This window comes from Epinephelus lanceolatus, chromosome 21 (genome assembly GCF_041903045.1).
Source record: "Epinephelus lanceolatus isolate andai-2023 chromosome 21, ASM4190304v1, whole genome shotgun sequence".
Lineage (NCBI taxonomy): Eukaryota > Metazoa > Chordata > Actinopteri > Perciformes > Serranidae > Epinephelus > Epinephelus lanceolatus.
Window position 1 is genome coordinate 5,485,592 of NC_135754.1, and position 23,763 is coordinate 5,509,354.

At 40.5% G+C, this 23,763-nt stretch overlaps 1 protein-coding gene across 1 annotated transcript in view; it reads left to right on the forward strand.

The window, feature by feature from the left end:
* fmn2b (formin 2b) overlaps positions 1-23,763 on the forward strand; it is a 50,278-nt gene that overhangs the window by 18,098 nt on the left and 8,417 nt on the right. The window contains exons 5-13 of the mRNA XM_033611991.2: positions 2,153-2,164; positions 5,639-5,691; positions 10,346-11,316; positions 12,565-12,709; positions 13,608-13,695; positions 14,434-14,495; positions 17,092-17,183; positions 17,333-17,462; positions 17,735-17,881. Coding sequence (XP_033467882.2) covers positions 2,153-2,164; positions 5,639-5,691; positions 10,346-11,316; positions 12,565-12,709; positions 13,608-13,695; positions 14,434-14,495; positions 17,092-17,183; positions 17,333-17,462; positions 17,735-17,881 — 1,700 coding nt within the window. The remainder of the gene's footprint in view (positions 1-2,152; positions 2,165-5,638; positions 5,692-10,345; positions 11,317-12,564; positions 12,710-13,607; positions 13,696-14,433; positions 14,496-17,091; positions 17,184-17,332; positions 17,463-17,734; positions 17,882-23,763) is intronic.

The window sequence follows — 23,763 nt, forward strand, 5'->3', positions numbered from 1 at the left end:
ATACACATCCTGACATATTTGAATAAGTCATCGAGTGAATCATAAATCACACAAAAATGTTACTCGAATGATTGTAATATTTCCTGTAATAAATGTCATATACTCCTTTCAAACTCAAAACCATACTGTACAAAATATTCCAAATGACATCAATGTATTAGATTCATATCATTATTATGAGATTTGGTGAGGAGTGTGTGTGATTTACAACCTGTATTTTGTTGTATAGTTCTGGAGAGATACAGTACAGGCCAAAAGTTTGGACACACCTTCTCATTCAATGCGTTTTCTTTACTTTCATGACTATTTACATTGTAGATTCTCACTGAAGGCATCAAAACTATGAATGAACACATGTGGAGTTATGTACTTAACAAAAAAAGGTGAAATAACTGAAAACATGTTTTATATTCTAGTTTCTTCAAAATAGCCACCCTTTGCTCTGATTACTGCTTTGCACACTCTTGGCATTCTCTCCATGAGCTTCAAGAGGTAGTCACCTGAAATGGTTTCCACTTCACAGGTGTGCCTTATCAGGGTTAATTAGTGGAATTTCTTGCTTTATCAATGGGGTTGGGACCATCAGTTTTGTTGTGCAGAAGTCAGGTTAATACACAGCCGACAGCCCTATTGGACAACTGTTAAAATTCATATTATGGCAAGAACCAATCAGCTAACTAAAGAAAAACGAGTGGCCATCATTACTTTAAGAAATGAAGGTCAGTCAGTCCGCAAAATTGCAAAAACTTTAAATGTGTCCCCAAGTGGAGTCGCAAAAACCACCAAGCGCTACAACGAAACTGGCACACATGAGGACCGACCCAGGAAAGGAAGACCAAGAGTCACCTCTGCTTCTGAGGATAAGTTCATCCGAGTCACCAGCCTCAGAAATCGCAAGTTAACAGCAGCTCAGATCAGAGACCAGATGAATGCCACACAGAGTTCTAGCAGCAGACCCATCTCTAGAACAACTGTTAAGAGGAGACTGCGCGAATCAGGCCTTCATGGTCAAATAGCTGCTAGGAAACCACTGCTAAGGAGAGGCAACAAGCAGAAGAGATTTGTTTGGGCCAAGAAACACAAGGAATGGACATTAAACCAGTGGAAATCTGTGCTTTGGTCTGATGAGTCCAAATTTGAGATCTTTGGTTCCAACTGCCGTGTCTTTGTGAGACGCAGAAAAGGTGAACGGATGGATTCCACATGCCTGGTTCCCACTGTGAAGCATGGAGGAGGAGGTGTGATGGTGTGGGGCTGTTTTGCTGGTGACACTGTTGGGGATTTATTCAAAATTGAAGGCACACTGAACCAGCATGGCTACCACAGCATCCTGCAGCGACATGCCATCCCATCCGGTTTGCGTTTAGTTGGACCATCATTTATTTTTCAACAGGACAATGACCCCAAACACACCTCCAGGCTGTGTAAGGGCTATTTGACCAAGAAGGAGAGTGATGGAGTGCTGCGGCAGATGACCTGGCCTCCACAGTCACCGGACCTGAACCCAATCGAGATGGTTTGGGGTGAGCTGGACCGCAGAGTGAAGGCAAAGGGGCCAACAAGTGCTAAACACCTCTGGGAACTCCTTCAAGACTGTTGGAAAACCATTTCAGGTGACTACCTCTTGAAGCTCATGGAGAGAATGCCAAGAGTGTGCAAAGCAGTAATCAGAGCAAAGGGTGGCTATTTTGAAGAAACTAAAATATAAAACATGTTTTCAGTTATTTCACCTTTTTTTGTTAAGTACATAACTCCACATGTGTTCATTCATAGTTTTGATGCCTTCAGTGAGAATCTACAATGTAAATAGTCATGAAAATAAAGAAAACGCATTGAATGAGAAGGTGTGTCCAAACTTTTGGCCTGTACTGTATGTCAGCAGTGTTTTTTCTGATGTTGTTACCTTGCCTTCAATAGTCTCTCACCCTCTACAAAAGGAAAGTGGAACTTGACAAAGACAGGGTGCTGCCTAGCAGATAGAGGGGAGCATTAGTGTCAAAGCCAAGCTATTCAAGTGTTTAGAACTCACTGATGATCTAATCTGCATTCAATTTTATTCAAGGACCCTGACCTTTGTGTTTCTTTTCCCTTTTTTTCTTATCTCATCTTCATGTCAATGGGGTTTTTCCATCTTCACGCTTTGGCATTATAGAAGACAATCAAGGTGAGTAATAATTTCTGTATGTTGTAGGCTGTATTTTTGTGCTGACTGAAAGCTGGAGAAATAACAAACACTAGCAGACTGACATTGTTGTTAGGTCCCAGGCGAAGATTTGTCTGCCTGTTTGATAATATCATGACTTAAAGTCAGCCTACCTTTCCATGGTGGGTGTAGTGTCACATCTGGTGATGTATAAATGCGGACTTGATCACAAAGTAGGCTACAATACTTGTATCCACTTTGCCCATATTTGAGCACACACTTTTGTCCAGCCAGTCTGAGCTCAATAGTTTTGTGGATTTGGTTGGTGAAGATAGGCTTTTCCAATATCATATAAAGCTCCTTTATGTGGGCTGAGTTTGGCTCTTTTACTTTCTAATTACTTACCTAATACTCACCTACACAGTAACAGCATGGTGAAAGGGATTTCATTTCTTAAAGAGGACTTATTATGCTCAGTTTTACATTCATACTTACATACAATTTTGTGTGTCTACTGAAATGTGTTTGTATGCTTTAATTGTCAAAAACATTATGTTTACATGCACAGTTAAGTAGAGCTATGGATATTGCTCGACTAGGCCATTTAACTCCTTGCCCCAGTACACAAGCACAGGAGGGGAATCAATTTATTGACCAAAGTATGTCCAACTTAACTACAATAGGTGGTTATATGCCTCCTTTCAGCTTCTTAGTATTGGATCTAGGTCACTATTGCATGTTTTTCTCCCATCCATGTATTTTAAAATATTTAACTCTTTCAGCTGACACAGCATGAACCGTGTCTCCTTGGTTGCACAGAGCACCCAGGCCAGTTTGGGTCCTGACTGTATACATATAGGAGTGATTCAAGACCCAATCGCATTATCTGGGTGTGTTAGTCCGTCTTTTAGAAATTCAATTTAGTATCATTTCAGTCAGACTAACGTGTATTTTAAAAGTCTGGTTTTAGTCCGGATGACACAATAAATTAATCTTCTCTAATGTCATGTAAATGTTTCATTTTTTCCTCATACTGTCTGTGCTGGAACACCTGTATTCACCCTCTGTCTGAGACACTTTGTTTTAGTGCCTGTCTCTTTAAGCCCCCCTCCCACAAAAGCCCTGGCTGCTTTGATTAGTCGGTGTTTCTGGGTATAATAAATGAATAATAATAAATAGATAATACATCATCTTTTAAAATAAACAATAAAAGCCTCTAAACACAATATATGATCCAAAGTCAGGAGAAATTAATATCAGAAATCAAGATTACATGTTTTCCTGATATTAGCAGTGTACTAGCAGCTGAGGAATGACTGTGTATGGTGGCACTTTCTCCCATTAATAATCAGCTATAAAAGATTGTAAAAACAATGGACAATAATGTTCAAGCAGGAATATGATTCAAAATTGGGGAGAAATAACAACACCAGCAACCATGATTACAGGTATTGTCACTAGCACGTAGCTACACGTAATACTGTCGGCTACATAATGTAAACATTTGCAGTGGCATGCCTTGAGTAGATACACATATACAGAAATCCATCACAAGCTGATGTCATCTTAAAGCCAAAGTCGAAAAGAATATTGAAAACAGTGTTACAAACAGTCTGAAGTCTGAGGATTTTACTCACAGGGGTTTATTTTACGTATGTTTACCTAATTATTTGCAATTTTGGCCACATTTAGTTTAAACATCTGACATGATTGTAACATTATATATGACAGAAAATAAGGAAAACCATAAAGGGTCTCCTTTAAACATTCAAGAGAATTTTAAAGGCATATTTGTAGTGCTAAATACTCAGATTATATTTGAATAAATTGGCCATACTCATGTTGCACCTACATATGTAACACACACTTTTTCCCTTGCAACAAGCTTCACTACCGCAGAGCCTAATTTGTTCATCTTACATTTTTGTTTTGTCTCATCTAAAGTTTATATTTGTCATATTAAACAAGAATTGATGAGTCACCCTCCGTAAAGCAAAGATGGTTTAGACACAAAGTCCCTGAGACAAATAATGTGTGTAACGGGGCGTCGGTAGCGTAGTGGATAGTGCCGGTGCCCCATGTACAGAGGCAATGCCTCGCTGCAGTGATCGCGGGCTCGACTCCAGCTCGCTGCATGTCATCCCCCCACTCTCTCTCACTCTCCCATTACACTCTCTCCTGTCAATTAAAGGCAAAAAGCCCAAAAAATAATAATCTAAAAAAAACCTAACCCAAACAACTACACTGTTCTAATGTATTTGTATTTTGTGATGTTTTGTATTTTGAGATGTGAGCTGGTTAAACTGTTCAGCCAATCAGCCTTCAGTAGAGCGTGCTACAAACTACTTCTACAGTAGGCCTATAACATGTAGTAATGTTCTCATAAGAACTTAGTATAATTAAAGATATTGTCAGTGGGACCCTGCACTCTGCCCTGCTTGCTTTCTAAGTAGAAAATACTGTAGCAGATTGTTTGTATTCCAGTTCACCAGCTAACTGGCCTATAGGTCATGTGACAACAACAGCCAGTTGTGAATTTTACAGTATGGACAGCACTGAAAATATGAAAGCATAACAGTTGAATCATTCCAAGCTTGTGATTTGAACTTAAAAAGTGTGGAAAAATACTGTTCTTCAGTTTGAATCTTTATTACCTTACAACTGATCATGTTATTTAGGCAGTGCAGGCATTCATCATATTATCCACATCAGAGTCACACGTTTATTTGTGGTGTGACGTGTGCAATCAAATGTGTTTTTGTAGCATGCCCTCAATTAAATATGCACTTCATTTAGGTTATTAAATGTAAATACTCTCAACTAGTGTAACATAAAGAGTGACAAAGTCCATGTAGGGCGGGCAGGCGTTGAGATGGCTGGGTCCATCAAACTTCAAACTTTGAGTCCAGCCCGCTGTTCATTTCCTGTGTGAATTTTAAGCCAAACCATGATGTTGTTTTCTAAACCAAATCATGTGCTTTTGTTGCCTAAACCTAACCATGGAGCTTTGTTGCCTATACCTATAGGGAACAGAGTGTTTGACCTACTTTGTAAGGTTATTTTTAGGCTATGTGCATGTGACTAGTAGAAACTTTACATTGAAAAGACACAATGCATGTAACAAGCGTATTGACGCGCCATTCCTTGACATCCGAAAGTGACTTGAAACTTTCCACCAGAGAGGGCAGCAATGCTTTTTAATGTGGTGTTAAGACCATCTGCATCTAATTTGCTCAATCGGACATTCAAAGTCACAAGATCTGATAACAGTAAAAAAGTGATGCTGCTGTTTAATGTACTACTGACTTTTAGCTATGTCACTGGGAGACACTGGTACTGAGTCAAGTGGCCATGTCGTCAATCACTACATGTCAGCCTATGTATGTATATGTGTAACTTTATACTTTCATATGTTCTCTTTTGCCTAGAGAAGAGCTTCTGCTAAGTGTCTCTGTTGCACTGTATTGTGCTGACCTGCTATTTCTGTTTGTTCAGAACACCATGCAGCCAACTTGGGTTTGATGCAACAAGAGAAGGAGAGCCAACAGGTCAGTCACTTGATTTTTTTCTAATTTATTGAAAGCTGGGGCTTAAATTTTCCAGCAAAATGTACAATAGTTAACAGTGTTGTGCAAATGCTTCAACAAACCTTGAGATTCCCCACAGTTTGCTGTGCTACAACAGGATCCCAGCAGAAAACATTTTGATATAGTTTCTCTCTGAGATTTGTACAGAATTTTCCTTTTTTAAACCACAATATTTGATTGAATTTTCGAGAAAAAAATATAATTCAAAAAACTCATGGCAGCAAAAGTAAAGAAAAAGCCAACCGGCTGACAGTCAGGTGCCACTTATTTCAGCCAATTTTCTATTTTGCATTACTCTGTGTAACCTATAGCATAGGCTGCAATATCAATGCATTTTGATTGCCCTCTCCAGCCTTTATTTCTACGTATTTCTGTATCGTGATGTTGTTGAATATTATTTCTGGCCTACACTATTCAAGTATTGTTTTAGTGGGCTGCAGTAACTGTTCTACATACACATAAGTTCTTTAGTCCTACAACCTACAACGTCATGTCCGTATTGCAATGAACTGTGGGCAATTAAATCAGTGAAGTCTGCATTGCCCCTTGTGGACTGGTTGAATTGTGGATTTGGATTAAGCACACCCAGACTTCCTGGTAACGCGCCCACAAAGTCCAATTCAGCCTTTGATTCCACTGTAAACACACCCAATCTTTCAACTGCACGGTTTTATCATGAGATTGCACTTCTTTCAGAAGAACACATAAACCAGTGAAGTACACTGACACTCAGATTTTCAGAGGTTGAATGTAAAGTACATTTACTCAAGTACTGTATATACAATTTTGATACTTTACTTAATAATATTTACATGTAATGGTACTTAATACGTCTACTCCACTACATCTTAGAGGCAAATATGAGCCTATGCTTTTGACTATACTACATTTATTTTAAAGCCTTAGTTACTGGTTACTTAGTGTAGTTTTTTCTATTTTTTTATTTTTTCATCAACAATCTAAATTTGCTGAGAGGATACATTATCACAAGTTGAGCCACCCAGCAGTATAAAAAGTAATTAAAATGAGTACTTGGGAAAACATTATGCAGAGATCTAAGAGTGTGGATACATTACGTGAGTCAGGGAGTACACAACTAATGCAAGGCAGTAAAGGAAAGAGTGAGCATTAGGCATTTACAGGGGCACTGGAAGGATGCCAGTCTACAGTGCAATGCCCCCTGCGGACCAGGTCTGCTGTTCAGTTTGGGAGGTAGTTTAGACAAGATGCCCACAGCTTACAAAAACCCCTCAAAGTCCCCCTTCAACACTGTGCTCAAGCACTCCATCAAGAAACCTTTATAAATTTCTTCATGCTACTGGTTAACAGTAGGAGGTCTGGGATTAATTCATTAAATTAAAATGTAGCTTGTTGCTAAAAGAGTTTGTGCACACTTGTCAAAGAGAGCCCTTCAGCAGAGACAAATCAAGATTCATTTGTATTCCCTTATCAAAAATCGAATTAAGTTCCTGTGAGACTTTTTTCCCCAGAATCAAATATGAGAGGGCAGCGCCAAATGCAGCGAATGTCCATACTAGGGTTGCAACAGTATAAGATTTTCATGGTACGATAACCATCTCAGAAAATATCACTGTATCATGGTATTACATAATTATTATTACTATTAGTTATGACCATTTTTTAAATGGAGGTATGTGTTAACAATCCCTTTTGAAAATAACTAAAATAGAGGTGAGATTCTCCTTCCAGTTGCATTTTTGTAATACCGTAGATAAGCAAATAAACATGGTATGATAATCATCAGTTGTCATACCACGGTATGTATTAAAACTGGTATACCTCTGAAATCCTAGTTTATACAGTAGTTTCTGTTGCACTGAAGTAAGAAAGGTCTTAATGGACTGTATAGGGAGTGTAATGGATTTGCATTAAAAATCATGAACACATTGCAGTGTCGAACATAAGGCTCAGATAAAGGTGGCTTAAGAGCCTAGCACTTTCAGTTTCAATAAGCAGTACTTTACTGAAAAATACATGGGGGTACTTTGACATAAGTTTGGCCAGTCCAATCTGACAAGATAAATGCCACTGATCGCACGATTCCATTGAAGTTTTTTTTTCAATTTATATTTAATTATTGTTATGGAGGTAAAGATTGCTCCTTGAGCAAGAAACTGAATCCCAAATTGCTCCCAATGGACAAACCAGCACCTTGCATTGCAGCCCTACCACTCTATGAGTGTGTGAATGAGTAAATGAGAAGCATAACTGTAAAGCACTTTATCCGCTAACGGTGCAAAAGTGCAATATTAATTACATTCACCATAAAGAGTGAATCAACTTTAGATTTGGAGAGGTGATAGAACACAGCTGCACTGGCCTCTATGGGTTGTCTTTTGCACCTCTGACCGCACCTAACATCATAGCTGGATGTGGTCAGCTGTGGTCTGTTTTACTAGTGACCACACCCAGATATGATGTAGCTTGGTAGTACTACAGTACAGTAAAGTACAGTACAGTACAGTAAAGTACAGTACAGTAAAGTACAGTACAGTACAGTACAGTACAGTAAAGTACAGTACAGTAAAGTACAGTAAAGTACAGTACAGTACAGTAAAGTACAGTACAGTAAAGTACAGTACAGTACAGTACAGTACAGTAAAGTACAGTACAGTACAGTGCATCACTGCTGCAGCACAGGATAAAACTTACCAACCACAAGCCAGCAGAGTAACCCAACAAGAGTCTACAGCCATGCTATTCTCTCTCTGAGGCTGTACTTAGAGTTAATTGCTAATGATGATTTTTTTTTTGTTAAAGATTTTTTGGGGGGGGGCATTTTTAAGCCTTTAATCAATAGGACAGATGAGTGTGAAGGGGGGAGAGAGAGAGAGGGAGTGACATGCAGCAAAGGGCCACAGGCTGGAGTTGAACATGGTGTGCCTGCTCTACCACTAAGCCACCAACGCCCTGCTAATGACAAATTCTAACATGTTGATGTTAAGAAAGTAAAATCTTTACCATGTTCATTAGTGGTTCCACTAATGCTATTTTTGCCACAAATTCAATAAAGACAAAGACATCTATCTACAGACATGCAGACCAGTGCTGTATACTCATCATAAGAAAATTGTCATCAAAACACTGTTCATTAACATAGAAATATTAACTGTATGGACAGTCGGTGCAAAAACTTATGATATGATATACCCTATCAAATCATAACATACAATATTTTGTTGGGTTATTTTCAAACTAGAACTTTTTCTCAACATATTCTGGCTTTATTCTCATAAAACCATGATTTTGTGTACATAATATAATTCCTATTTTTTTGTGTCATTTGTTTTGTCAAACAGATGACAGCTTGACAGCTCCTCGACAGCTGATTGACAGCTCTCAGAAGTTGCAATGGCAACTGACAGTGCATTCAAGTGACTGATGACCAGTCAAATAGAAATAATGCAAATATTAATTGTTTACATGAACAAAATAAAATAAGATAATGCTTTATTCGTCCCTCAGTGGATGGAATTTGCAACATTACAGCAGCAGAAGCAAGCATCTGTAGAAAAAAACACAAAGCAATATAGAAGTAGGTGTCACTAAAAAGATACACACAGATCAGTATGAAAAGTAAACTGTACAAAACAATGAGCAGTATAATAAGCATGCATAATAAAACCCAAAGCAATATAATAAGTAAGCAGCAAAAAGAAGCAAAATATGACAAAGAGACAGGCTGAATGGCTGATTTCACATTAGTGACTGATGGAAGTATAGATTTTGCACTGTTTAGCATATACTCATATTGCACCCGAGTGATGATTGTATACAGTAAAAGATAAAGGCAAGATATAATCAAATAAATATTCATAAAGCTTACTCGCAACAAAAGGACATAACTATAAAATGGGGTGGCAGTAGCTCAGTCCATAGGGAGTTGGGTTGGTACTGGAGGGTCGCCAGCTCCAATCTCCATATAGACCAAGTAAGGAGTGTGGACTGGTAGCTGGAGTGATGTCAGTTGGCCTCCTGGGCGTTGCCAAGGTGCCCCTGACCAAGGCACTGAACCCCCAACTGCTCTGGGTGCCTGTCCATGGGTAGCCCCCTCACTCTCCATTTAATGCATATATAGGTCCTGTTTGTGCGTGTGTGTATTTCAGGCCTGTGTGTATATCAATCAATCAATCAATCAATCAATTTTATTTATAAAGCCCAATATCACAAATCACAATTTGCCTCACAGGGCTTTACAGCATACAACATCCCTCTGTCCTTAAGACCCTCACAGCGGATAAGGAAAAACTCCCCAAAAAAAAACCCCTTTAACGGGGACAACAGAGTAAAAAAAAAAAATGAACTGAGTTGAATTTGAAGGTATAGTATAGTCCAAATAACAATGGCAGTGAAATGCACATGTAATTTTGTGAATATACTGTATTAGAAAATACTATGTATGCAGTTATAACTTCAAAGTAAACTCTCTTCATTGCAAAGTAACAAAAGCAGAGCTCTCTGTGTCAGTGACAATAAACTTTAGATCATAGTTTTTTTTTACTGAGAGAATGATTCTTCATTTGCCAATAAACAGATTGAACTAAGAAGAGAGCTCAGATTTTTGTCTTACCATTTGCTTCTCTCATATCTGCAGGAGGAGTGTGTCCTTCCTTCAGCTAAACTGAAGGAGAAACACGTCAACGTCATCCAACAGCTGGAACAAACCATAGAGGATCTCAGGACTAAGATAGCTGAGCTGGAGCGACAGCCCCCTCTGCTGGACAGAGACAGTATGAAGCCCACCACCTCCACCACAGACAAGGAGTGTGGAGGAGAGGAGGGCCTGCTGAGGGTGGTGTGTGACGCTCACCTGCAGACTGAAGCAGCTCTGGCTCCAGGCTGCCTGGAGGCCAAGTCGGTGCAGACTTCGCCCATGGACGACAGCTTTAAGTTTAAAGTGCCTTGTAGTGAGCCGGGTGGAGTCAACGGCTTCCTGCAGCCTCCACCCAGGCAGGACGGCTTCCAGTGTTCATGTCAGCTGCAGCCTCCTCCTCCACCTCCGCCTCCACTTCCAGGAGGAGCAGTACCTCCTCAGTGTCTACCAGGACAGATTGTGGCACCACCTCCTCCACCACCTCCTCCTCCACCATTACCAGGAGGCTCAGTGCCAGCTCCTCCACCTCCACCTCCATTACCCCCTGGTTTGGCAGTTCCTACACCTCCACCCCCACCTCCTCCTCCTCCACTTCCTGGTGGCCTTGCTCCACCCCCACCACCTCCTCCTCCTCCACTTCCTGGTGGCCTTGCTCCACCCCCACCACCTCCTCCTCCTCCTCCTCTCCCTGGTGGCATTGCTCCACCTCCTCCTCCATTACCAGGAATGGGAGGTCCACCTCCTCCGCCACCACCTCCAGGCTGTGGGCCTCCTCCACCACCTCCTCCACCAGGAGCCATCTCGGTACCCCCTAGTCTTCCAGGGGCTCTGGGCTCCCTGCCTCCTCCTTTGCCGTTGGGGCTGTACGCTCTGGGTCTGACCCAGGAGAAGCCACCCAGGAAGGCTGTGGTGGAGCCTCCCAGACCAATGAAGCCCCTCTATTGGACCAGGATCCAGCTCAGCAACAAAAAGTAAAGATGGTGTAGTTAAAAACAGCCTCCACATGATCATGATTTGATCAGTTTGTATGAATTTACTTACAGTTTGAGCCCAAACACAATATATTCTACATAGAGGGGGAGATTGTGAAAACATGTGACGCAGAAAGAAATTACAGTTCTAGCACAAGGGGCACTATTCAAACAATGTATGGTCTAAAGTGCATGGTGCAAGTGCATTTAGGGTGTGTCCAATTCCACTTCTGCTGGTTAAATGGCACATATTATGGGCATAAAGTAAGGTGCAAGTGACAAAGGGGTTGATTAAATCTCTAAATCATAGGTGTGTTTTGGGTGTAACATGGATTCAACCAATCAGAATGTAATCTCCCTTTCCCTTTAAAAGCCAGGTGTGCCTGCACCTGGCACACTGCTATTTACAGGTGGATTTGGCAAATTAGTGCAGCCAAATGCATCCTTAGTGCATCCTGCATCCTTAGTGCATCCTTAACTCAAAGAGTGCAGCAAAAAATAAAGTCTCTCCTAAGAAATCCTAGGATCTATAACAGTGTGAAATGCCTGGGCAGTGATGTAAGCAATCAGTGTTTTGAGGGAGTAAAACATTCCAAACCATGTTCAGTCATAAAGAACAGAGCAAAAGTGATTTTGCAGAGTGGACTGTGTTTTCTCATAGGGTCCAACACTAATAATACTGAACAAATTCCCAAAAGAACAAACATTTGTACAAATTAGTAAAGTAAAATAACTGGTGACTGGCTATAATGAGACATCCTGATCTATGAGTGATCAGTGTGTAAGAGCAGTACAGCCTTTACCCACCACTGGCCTCTTTAAGTTGTAAAGTTTCTAATGCCTTAGACTGAAATGGTGGACAGCGTGTCCGAACATCACAGTCGGTAGAGCTATCAGGACTAAAACACATCCACTTTAAATATTAGAACAAAAGACCTCCCATGTTCTAATTTCCTTGATATACAAGCACTGATTTCTAAATGTACCAAAATAAATGTGAGGCAGAACACAGAGTTATGTAAAACTCCACATACAAAGCTAATTTTTAAGCTGTGTAACTGTGCAGTGCCCTAAAATGCTCAGAATGGATTTTAACACATGCAGTGTATTGAACAGATCACACTCACACTTAATGCAAATCTGAGCAAAACTGTGAAAACTTATTGAGGCCAGTAAGAGCAGAAGGGCTAATAATACTTAATTGCTGACGTACCTACCATCTCTAAGTGTTTCTCTTGTGTTTTTCAGGGATGTTTCCAATTCATTGGTGTGGGAGACCATTGAGGAGCCTGACTTGGACTTTGAGGAGTTTGTAGAATTGTTCTCTAAAACAGCTGTGAAGGAGAAGAAGCAGCCGCTCTCTGACACCATCACCAAGTCCAAGGCCAAACAGGTCTGTGGGTTGTTCATACTGTACAAGTATTACTGTCACATTTATAAGGTCAACAACCAGTTATAGATGTTTAACATATTTGTTTTCATGTCTTTCTTAAAACTTACCTCATGTAACTTTTGGTCTCACTCCCTACTTGACTCAAGCTCTTCGCTGGCATCCCTTACTTCCGACTCTCTTCTTGTGCACAAATGGCCCAACTTTGACCAACAGCTGACCGCCGACTTGGTGTGCCAGGGCCTTTACTCTGCCTCTGACTGACTTATCCTGACATTCTTATCCTTACTCTAACCAGTCTTACCTCTTCTGCCTAAACCTGACCAACCCAGCAATCAAAGGCAAATAGTTCTAGCCAGTCAGAGGGAGAGTAGGGTGGGTCATGCCTTCACCTTTTTTAAAATCTTATTTTAGGGAAACTGACAATGCTGTGCACCCTTTATGACTCTGCCTGTCTTATAGACCCGTGTTCTTTGCGTTTACGCTAGCAATATGTTGTTACGTTGGAGTCGAAGAGTCAGATGGCTGAATCTAGATTAAAACACTGAAGGATCTAGCGATCGGGGGTTTAAACACAACAGAAAATGAACCACTGCCATGACTCTTTGCAGGTTTTATTGATTTAGCCTTAATTTAAACATGTTTGTCCAATCATGATCAATGATCTCTTTTAAAAAGGACACCTGGCCAAGAATAGCAGCAACACAGAGTTTCAATTATCATAAAAGCACATAATGTAAAATGTACATGTAAACTATTAATTAAAAATTGATAGTGTTTTTAAGAATCAATACATTTAGCAAAATATTGTAATACTCAAGTGTATCAATATTTTCTTATACACGCCTAGTACATCTGAGCTTTTGAATCTGACCTCATATCTTATGTCTGTGTTTTTCAGGTTGTTAAGCTCCTAAGCAATAAGCGTTCTCAGGCAGTAGGAATCCTCATGTCCTCTCTGCATCTGGACATGAAAGATATCCAACATGGTGAGTCAATCAATTCGATTGATATTTACATACAGCAATACAGGAGTCTTATTCCTGATGAAATATCATAATGTAGACATACAGGGGGCACTGACGAAAACATTCATCTCACTAAGTAAGTTTAGTCTCATATTTAGCTGTCACAGCCTTTTTTTTTTTGACCAAAGGAGAGAATGGTTCTGCTGAAAGGATAAGAAAACTCTCAGGGGACATCTTACTACCTAATTACATACCTCCCTATATATCTGTTAAAATATTTAGTGGATAGATATTCATCTAGTCATGACAAAAAAATCCCCAAATCAATAAAAGTCAGGAAGTGAAAGATATCGTGTTGCCAAACTAGTTGTTGTGGTATCAGTAGCACATCTGGTGCACATGTGCTTTGATGGAATGTATGGTCATTAGGGGTCATTAATAGCTGACTCTGGGTATAGTAACATCATGTGTACAAATTGCCATAAGTCTGATGACTGTCTGTTTTGCAATATTAATCTTTGCACAAAACCCAGACACTACCTGAGAGGATTTAGTGATCCTCCATGAGGACTCCGTTTATCATTTTCTGCCTTTTCTGATATTTTGTTTTGTATCTGATCACATTTTAGCAGCGAGTTGGCATTAGATATCTTTTTTGTTTTCAAATAAGATTTAAAATTGACCCATGACCTAAACACTGACGTACACGTTGATCCTTGACTTTCACTGAATAGACCTCTCCTTCTCTCTGTCTTTAAGCCATCCTGAACCTGGACAACACAGTGGTTGACCTGGAGACCCTGCAGGCCCTGTATGAAAATGTGAGCAACACACACTCGCCACAGTCAGTTTATCTTGCTTGTCTCACTATAATATAATTTGAATTTATTAGAAGACTTTGAGGGTTTTGGGGTGTGGGACCCTAAAAAGGAAAATTTGCCACCTCTTATGTGGACATGCAGACAGTGTTGTTGATAAATGTGTGAATAATTCCTGCTATATTGACAGAAAGCTTAGTTCTCCTGCTTGCAGAGCCATGCTGGTGGTGCCTGCATGTACCAGCACGCATTATGCGCCAGTTACTGATGCCCAGTTAAAACATGTAACTAGTGTAACCTGCTCATGCAAGTCTTAAAAAAACACACACACAAAGAATCTATAGTCTCTCAGAGTTGTCACTGATAAAAGCATCCAACAAAAACTGCCCACGCTGAAATTCATTGCAGCAGAATGATTCTGTTGGGCAATTCAAGCAAAGGCACCACCAACTGGTGTTTGCTCTCTGCAGCTCAGGTTTTGGAGAGTCCCTGTTGGCAGGATTTTCTTGCACAGCTCACGCAGCTGAAGCTTCAGCTTCTCTCTGCTGCATTTCCTCAGCAGTATGCTGGCTCAAATAAATACAGCTGAATATCTGAGTCAACCAAATGCTGTACAAGCAAAGGAAACAACAAAGTTCTGGAGCACAGCCCCTGCCTAACATTACCGATCCAAACTGACAAGGCTTGTAGTTCTTCTTTGCCTCCAGTTACATCAATCCAAGTCACTGGAGGAGGAATGAACAACAGATTTTGCAGGTGCAAACGTTGCTGTCTTGGTCAGTAATTCAGCCATGACTACTCAAAACAGAGTAACTCCTCGCATTTGGTAAGATCACTCCAGCGGTTACTTCCTGCAACAACTCAAATCTCGTGGGACGTGAGTGTTTTGACTTGCCACAACAAACATGTCCGAATTTTTATCTGATTTTGACCAACTGGATCTGGATGAGCCATTTGAATTTGATGACCGCCCGTGTTTATTTGAACACGGAGAACACGGACGTACACGGATGCAGAGCTCATTGAAACTGAAGAGCGGACGAGGAGAGGGAGGGAGGGAGCAGTGTGACTTTGGTAGCACATATACTAAAATTGCAACAGGCAGAGGAACATGTCCGAATCCAGCTAAAGGTAAACACAAATGTTCATTTCTCCTTTCCGGTATGTTGTCGGATAATTATACTAACAATCCGAGCCTATCTGTGTGAAAAAAATGCACTTTTAGTGGACGTATTTTGACGTTGTTTGACGCTGTCTGAGTGCCCTATTATTTAATATAGCGCACGCTCATGGGCTGCAGGCAGGTCAGCCCTAGCTTTGTACTGGAGAAATGTCAGATATTGAACATCCTATCACTCATTTAGACAAAAGTAGATTGGAAAATAGGGCCCAGGTTGAAAAAAACATTAGTTCTCCTTTAACTTAAAGTTATGGAGATTAGGTTTAGGCAAGTAAAGGTACGGAGGTTAGGTTTGCGGAAAAGCAACATGGTGAGGACGTACGTTAAAATCACTCAAAAAGTTCACTCAATGTTCACACAGTTCCAAACAGCGGTCTGCTGGGGAAAGTTCTGTGTTTTGTACACTATCCACCATTCCAACCTGCCTCCTAACTTGACCTCTTGGGACCACTTACTTCTTTAAGCAGACTCTATACTTCTGTGTTGAATCGATGCCATAACTACACCCATCCTACGCTGTAGCCTGACATACACCTCCCCAGAAATGTAACTACATGTCACAGGGACACAGAGTTCCTGGCTATCTTTGTAAGCTGAAAACCATTTCCCTCAGTGGAAACAAAGCTGAACTGTACAGCACTTCACAGAAACCCCACCAACGACTAGTCTTTTGGAGGTGTAACTGCAGAGTGAGATAGACACGCCACCGCACGAGAATAAATGCTCACAACGCAGGCCACATGTGTAGGCTATGGCATAGGCTCTGCATAGAGCTGACACACAAGTATAAATCTGCCTGTACTCCCATTCGCGAATGAGCATCGTGATCACAGCCTTGATCCAGCGTACATGGGTTATGCACGAATCACTGGCTTATCATCAGGTGGAATATGTGGAAAATTTGGTGCATTACTTTTTATAGGAAAACATACAAACAGTGCATGAGAACAGATTGTTAGACAGTAATTTCTTGTTTACTAACTGTTAGACTGTTCACTGCCAACAATGGCAACTGTGAGGCAAGTTGAAGGGAAAAGGGAGAGATGTGAAACATTAGGCAAAAGACAGAAGAGCATGCAGGTGTTTCAAAAACGATTTGGGGCGATGGTCAACACAGTCAGCAGCTTCAGTGAGAAACTTGAAAACCCTTACCACTCAACTGTTGCATCAAAAATCGCAAGTCTTCTCTAAAGCATGAATCAGTTAAATGTAAACACATGGACATGATAAACATATATTTGATCAAATGTGACTTGCACATATCATTATCTTTGATGCCCATTGCCAGTATGTTGTCTCAGTTTTGTCCAAGGGAACCACCTGTAATAAGATGTATATACACCTCTGCTGTATACGTTCTACTGTTCTGTATGAATGTGGGCACAAATAGAGTCAGTCTCTCTTGTGTGTCTCCCCCAGAGGGCCCAACAGGAGGAGCTGGACAAGATTGAAAAGCACATCAAGTCCTCAAAAGACAAGGAGAATGCCAAACCTCTGGACAAACCTGAGCAGTGAGTTGGTGTTTTCCCTATGAAACTAATGAGCAGACAGTGGTGAATGCTGTGTGTCATTCTGTAAAGACTGTAAAACACACAGGAGAGAATAAGAGATGGTAGAAGAGTTGAATCCAAAGCAGCTGGCATTTCCTCTTTTGTTGCAGATTTCTCCACCAGCTCTCCCTCATCCCAAACTTCTCTGGCAGAGTCTTCTGCATCCTCTTCCAGTCCAGCTTCTCTGAGTGCATGTCGTCCATCATGAGGAAACTGGACACACTGCAGAGGGTATGCAAGGTGAGGCAAACTCTGCAAAAATAACGTTTTCACATGGATCAAATATTAAGTATCAGCACTGAGCTGATCTCTCAGCACTAAATCTGACTCAGCTTCTCTGGGTTCACTCTCCAGCTGAATGTTGAACACAGTGTTCTCTCCATAAATGTTTGTGTATTTTATATTAAAATGAACAAAAATTTCTACAGATTTGGTGAGATGTCTCCAAGACACTTTGCCTGCCCCCTTATTCCTTCCCACCTTCACTTGGTGTTTCATGTCTGTCTTTGCAGTTGTTGCAGGACAGTGAGACGGTGAAGCAGGTTCTCGGTCTGGTTCTGGCTTTTGGAAACTTCATGAATGGTGGTAATCGAACCAGAGGTCAAGCTGATGGCTTCACCCTCGATATCCTGCCCAAACTCAAAGACGTCAAGAGCAGCGTGAGTAAAGGCGCTGAAACAAACTGCACTGAAATATATTACCTTGAACCTGAGGGCATACAGCCTTTTTTTCTGATTATACAAAGAGAAAATAAATTACTTATTTAATCTTACTTATTTTTTTTATTGTTATTTTACACACACACAAAGGCCCGAAATAAACACATGCACACACATAGAGACCCACAGACATACAGATGTAGTGGAGATATAGCAGAGTGATGGTTAGGTGCCCCAAGCTGTTAGGGGTTTGGTGCCTTGCTCAAGGGCACCTCAGTCGTGCTCAACCCAGGCCAAATCTAGTATCAGTAAAAAAAAAAGGAGTAACAAATAAAGTAAAAAAACAAAACAGAAAGACAGAGAAACATAAATCCATATCATTTCTCCTCAAGCTGTTTCAGAAGCTGCAAATTCAGCTTTAAACTGTATACACTGGTTAAGACAGAGGTGCTAGTAATCAACAGGGCGTATGTCTTTAGTCACACATTTTTATTCCATGCTCTTATAGCAGATTTTCAGTACAGTAATATACAGTAACATATGCAGCATCAGTATCAAATAATAGGTGAATTTTTAAAGGAACCGTTCATCTAAAATCAAATCACAAATATATATTTGTCTTCTTACCTGTTGTGCCATTTATCACTCTGTATTGTTTTGGTGTGAGTTGCCTAGTGTTGGGGATATCGATTGCAAAGATGTCTGCCTTCTCTCCAGTACAGTGGAAATAGATGGCACTCCACCTAAAAACACAGCGCTCCAAAAAATTATGGGAAAACTCAAAGCACACATCAGATCGTGATGAATAAATTATTCAAGTTGAAAATCTTTACTGATGTACATTGTAGAATTTGTTAAGAACAAAATGATGAAACAACAGTCAACAGAAACCAAAATAATCAACCCACTGGGGGCTGGATCCAAAATTACACCAAAAATCAATGTGAAAAATTGAAATCACAGGCTGATCCAACATGAATTTTATCATGGCAACTCATGATAAAAGTTGGTGGATGGTATCCTTAGCCCATAAGAACCCACTGTGACACAGGTGCCACACATCCTTTAAATGTTCTGGAAAATTCCATGAACAGCTTTCTCCTTGACTTTAACTCATGAAATCCCAGAGTGACACATACTTAACATCCTGGTGGATCATGTGACAGGTCATGTGATTTGGTCTTCCCACAACAACATTTCCAAGATGTCTGTGTGCCAGGTTACCACTAGGGGCAGAGCTAGCTAAATTTAAAAAGCTTGTTTTTGGTTGCCAAAGGTAAGATTCAAACCATTTAAGAATTGTAATGCTTACATAACAAGTCCTTTATTACATTTAACCTGTTGTGAACACATTTCATGAACAAATTGATATAAAACAAGTCAGGTAAATATCGTTGTGACATATATGTCACATCGGACCTTTAACCTTAAAATTGTCATGGGAAACCTATTGTGACATATATGTCACAATAAGAATTTTTTATGATCTGCTCAGTTAACTTAACTTTTTCAATGATATTTAGTTAATACATTTTATATTGTTCAATTCAAAGCATATTAAAACAAATGTAAACAAAAAATCACATTATATGAATCCAATTATTAACAAAATATATAAGGAAACCATTTTTACCCATCAGTGAATAAAAAAACAGACCCTATATCACTTTGTTCTACCTTATATCATTTTAAAATTTAATGAAAATAAATAAATAATAAAAATTGAAAAGAATAATTGAAAATTGTAATTTATTTTTATCTGCATTATGGATAAGAAGCGATACAGTGTTCAGGATGCACTGACAGTCATCCAGGGAGACGACAGTGACTTTGAGGGATGTGAAAGTAGCTCAGATGACGACCTTGAAGACCCTGATTACACTCCCAGCAACAAAGACATGGAGAATGACAAGTCAAGTGAGTCTAGTGATTCAGACTGCAGTGAATCAGGTGATTTAGATGAAGTACCTCAACCAAAGATGAACCCTGGACAGCAAAATACAACTACCCAGTAGTAGTTTGTATTTTTATTCAATTTGCAAATTTTTGCAAATGTATTCATTTGTGTGTTATAAAACAAATACGAAAAGAAAATGTTGTTGTTAAACCTAAGAGGTAAAGTTAGAATCTTTGTTACCAAACAGAAAAACATGACCAGAAAAAGACTGTAGCTCAGTTTTTTTACAGCTACAATGGCTTGTTGAGAAGACCTCCAATATGATGAGGCAGTCTTTTTTTTAATTCAATTTACAAATTTTTGTACTGTGAAATAAATCAAAATTTTGTTGTTAAAGATTTTGTTGTTAAACCTAAGAGGTAAAGTTATGATATTGTGGAAACGCAAATAAAAAGACAAAGCTTTGTTATCAAACCAAAAAAGACTAAGGCTGATTAAGTTTCAAAAGAGGAATGAATTTACCATTAACACCCATTGACAGATCTTTGACACTAATAAGTGTTATTTTGAGAAAAATGTCAGAAATGTGTTCTATATGGTCTATTTAGTCTATTTTATGTCCCCCATAATTTTCCTTGATGGATAAATTATCCAGGTTCTTAACGCCCAATGTGACATATACAGTACAGGCCAAAAGTTTGGACACACCTTCTCATTCAATGCGTTTTCTTTATTTTCATGACTATTTACATTGTAGATTCTCACTGAAGGCATCAAAACTATGAATGAACACATGTGGAGTTATGTACTTAACAAAAAAAGGTGAAATAACTGAAAACATGTTTTATATTCTAGTTTCTTCAAAATAGCCACCCTTTGCTCTGATTACTGCTTTGCACACTCTTGGCATTCTCTCCATGAGCTTCAAGAGGTAGTCACCTGAAATGGTTTCCACTTCACAGGTGTGCCTTATCAGGGTTAATTAGTGGAATTTCTTGCTTTATCAATGGGGTTGGGACCATCAGTTGTGTTGTGCAGAAGTCAGGTTAATACACAGCCGACAGCCCTATTGGACAACTGTTAAAATTCATATTATGGCAAGAACCAATCAGCTAACTAAAGAAAAACCAGTGGCCATCATTACTTTAAGAAATGAAGGTCAGTCAGTCCGGAAAATTGCAAAAACTTTAAATGTGTCCCCAAGTGGAGTCGCAAAAACCATCAAGCGCTACAACGAAACTGGCACACATGAGGACCGACCCAGGAAAGGAAGACCAAGAGTCACCTCTGCTTCTGAGGATAAGTTCATCCGAGTCACCAGCCTCAGAAATGGCAAGTTAACAGCAGCTCAGATCAGAGACCAGATGAATGCCACACAGAGTTCTAGCAGCAGACCCATCTCTAGAACAACTGTTAAGAGGAGACTGCGCGAATCAGGCCTTCATGGTCAAATAGCTGCTAGGAAACCACTGCTAAGGAGAGGCAACAAGCAGAAGAGATTTGTTTGGGCCAAGAAACACAAGGAATGGACATTAAACCAGTGGAAATCTGTGCTTTGGTCTGATGAGTCCAAATTTGAGATCTTTGGTTCCAACCGCCGTGTCTTTGTGAGACGCAGAAAAGGTGAACGGATGGATTCCACATGCCTGGTTCCCACTGTGAAGCATGGAGGAGGAGGTGTGATGGTGTGGGGGTGTTTTGCTGGTGACACTGTTGGGGATTTATTCAAAATTGAAGGCACACTGAACCAGCATGGCTACCACAGCATCCTGCAGCGACATGCCATCCCATCCGGTTTGCGTTTAGTTGGACGATCATTTATTTTTCAACAGGACAATGACCCCAAACACACCTCCAGGCTGTGTAAGGGCTATTTGACCAAGAAGGAGAGTGATGGAGTGCTGCGGCAGATGACCTGGCCTCCACAGTCACCGGACCTGAACCCAATCCAGATGGTTTGGGGTGAGCTGGACCGCAGAGTGAAGGCAAAGGGGCCAACAAGTGCTAAACACCTCTGGGAACTCCTTCAAGACTGTTGGAAAACCATTTCAGGTGACTACCTCTTGAAGCTCATGGAGAGAATGCCAAGAGTGTGCAAAGCAGTAATCAGAGCAAAGGGTGGCTATTTTGAAGAAACTAGAATATAAAACATGTTTTCAGTTATTTCACCTTTTTTTGTTAAGTACATAACTCCACATGTGTTCATTCATAGTTTTGATGCCTTCAGTGAGAATCTACAATGTAAATAGTCATGAAAATAAAGAAAATGCATAGAATGAGAAGGTGTGTCCAAACTTTTGGCCTGTACTGTATGTAACATTACAGATCTCTGACAGTGAGGGGCGGTATTTTGAAAAAAATGTCAGAAATATGTTCTGTGTGGTCTATTTAGTCTGTTTTATGCCCCCCTTAATTTTCCTTTAAGGAGAAATTGGTCCGGGTTCTTATGGGTTAGGGATCTCCTCCCAGACCTGGATCAGGGCATCAGTGAGCTCCTGGACAGTCTGTGGTGGTACTTGGCCACATCAGATGCACCAATACATAACATCCCATAGGTGCTGAACTGGATTCAGGTCAGGGGAACTAGAGGGCCAGTCAATGGCATCAATGCCTTTGTCATCCAGGAACTGTCTACACACTCTGGCCACATGAGGCCAGGCATTGTCCTGCACCAGGATGAACCCAGAGCCCAGTGCACCAGCGTACGCTCTGACAATTGCTCTGAGGATTTCATCCTGGTACCTACCAGCAGTCAGGGTAACACTGGATATGACATGGAGGTCTGTGTGTTTCTCCAAGTGTATGCCTCCCCAGACCATCACTGACTCACCACCAAACTGGTCATGCTGGATGATGTTACAGACAGCATTACATTTACCACTGTGTCTCCAGACTCTTTCACGCCTGTCACATGTGCTCAATGCTCATGCCACCCACATGGAGTCTGTTTCTGACAGTTTGGTCAGAAACATGCACACCAGTAGTCTGCTGGAGGTCATTTTGTAGGGCTCTGGCAGTGCTTCTCTTGTTTCTCCTCACACAAAGGAGCAGATACTGGTCCTGCTGCTGGGCTGATGCCCTTCTATGCACATGTCCAGCTCTCCTCGTGTAATGGCCGGTCTCCTGGTATCTCCTCCATGCTCTTGAGACTGTGCTGGCAAACATGGCAAACGTTCTTGCAACTACACGTATTGATGTGCCATCCTGGAGGAGCTGGACTACCTTTGCAACCTGATTGGGCTGCAGGTACGGTCTCATGCTACCAGTAGTGACAAGGAGCCTAGCAGAACACAAAACTAGAGCAGAATCAGTCAGGAAGGATAAGGAGAGAGCAACTGTCTGTGGCCACCACATGTAAAACCATTCCCTTTTTGGAGGTTGTCTTGCTTTTGCCTCTCCATTGCACCTGTTGTCACTTTCACTTGCACCAAAGCAGGTGAAACTGATTCACAATCACTTGTGCTTCCTAAATGGACAGATTGATATCCATGAAGGTTAACTGATTTGGTTTTATAATGTGATGATCAAGTGTTCCCTTCATTTTTTTGAGCAGTGCACACCTAAAAAACTTAGCAGCGATGTCTCTTTCCAGAAATCATGCAGAGTAGATGCACACTTCCATTTGTGCTCTGATATGATTGGCAGGTGTAGTTTAGTCAAAAGAAAACAGTTCCTGCATGAAACTTCTCACAACAAGATCTATGGATTATCTTGAGTAAACAGGTGAGGATTTTGGGAAAGAGACATTGCTGTTGAGTTTTTCAAATGGTATTTTTTGGCACTTTGAGCACCACAAGCCGAGGGCCATCTAGTTCCATTATACTGGAGAGAAGGCAGACATATCTATGACCAATATCTCCAACACTCAGCAACTCCCACCAAAACAACCTGGACTGATAAACAGCACTACAGTTGAGAGGAAAAATATGTATTTTTGATTTAGGAGTTAACTGTCCCTTTAACATTATATGAGGCTGTGATGTTG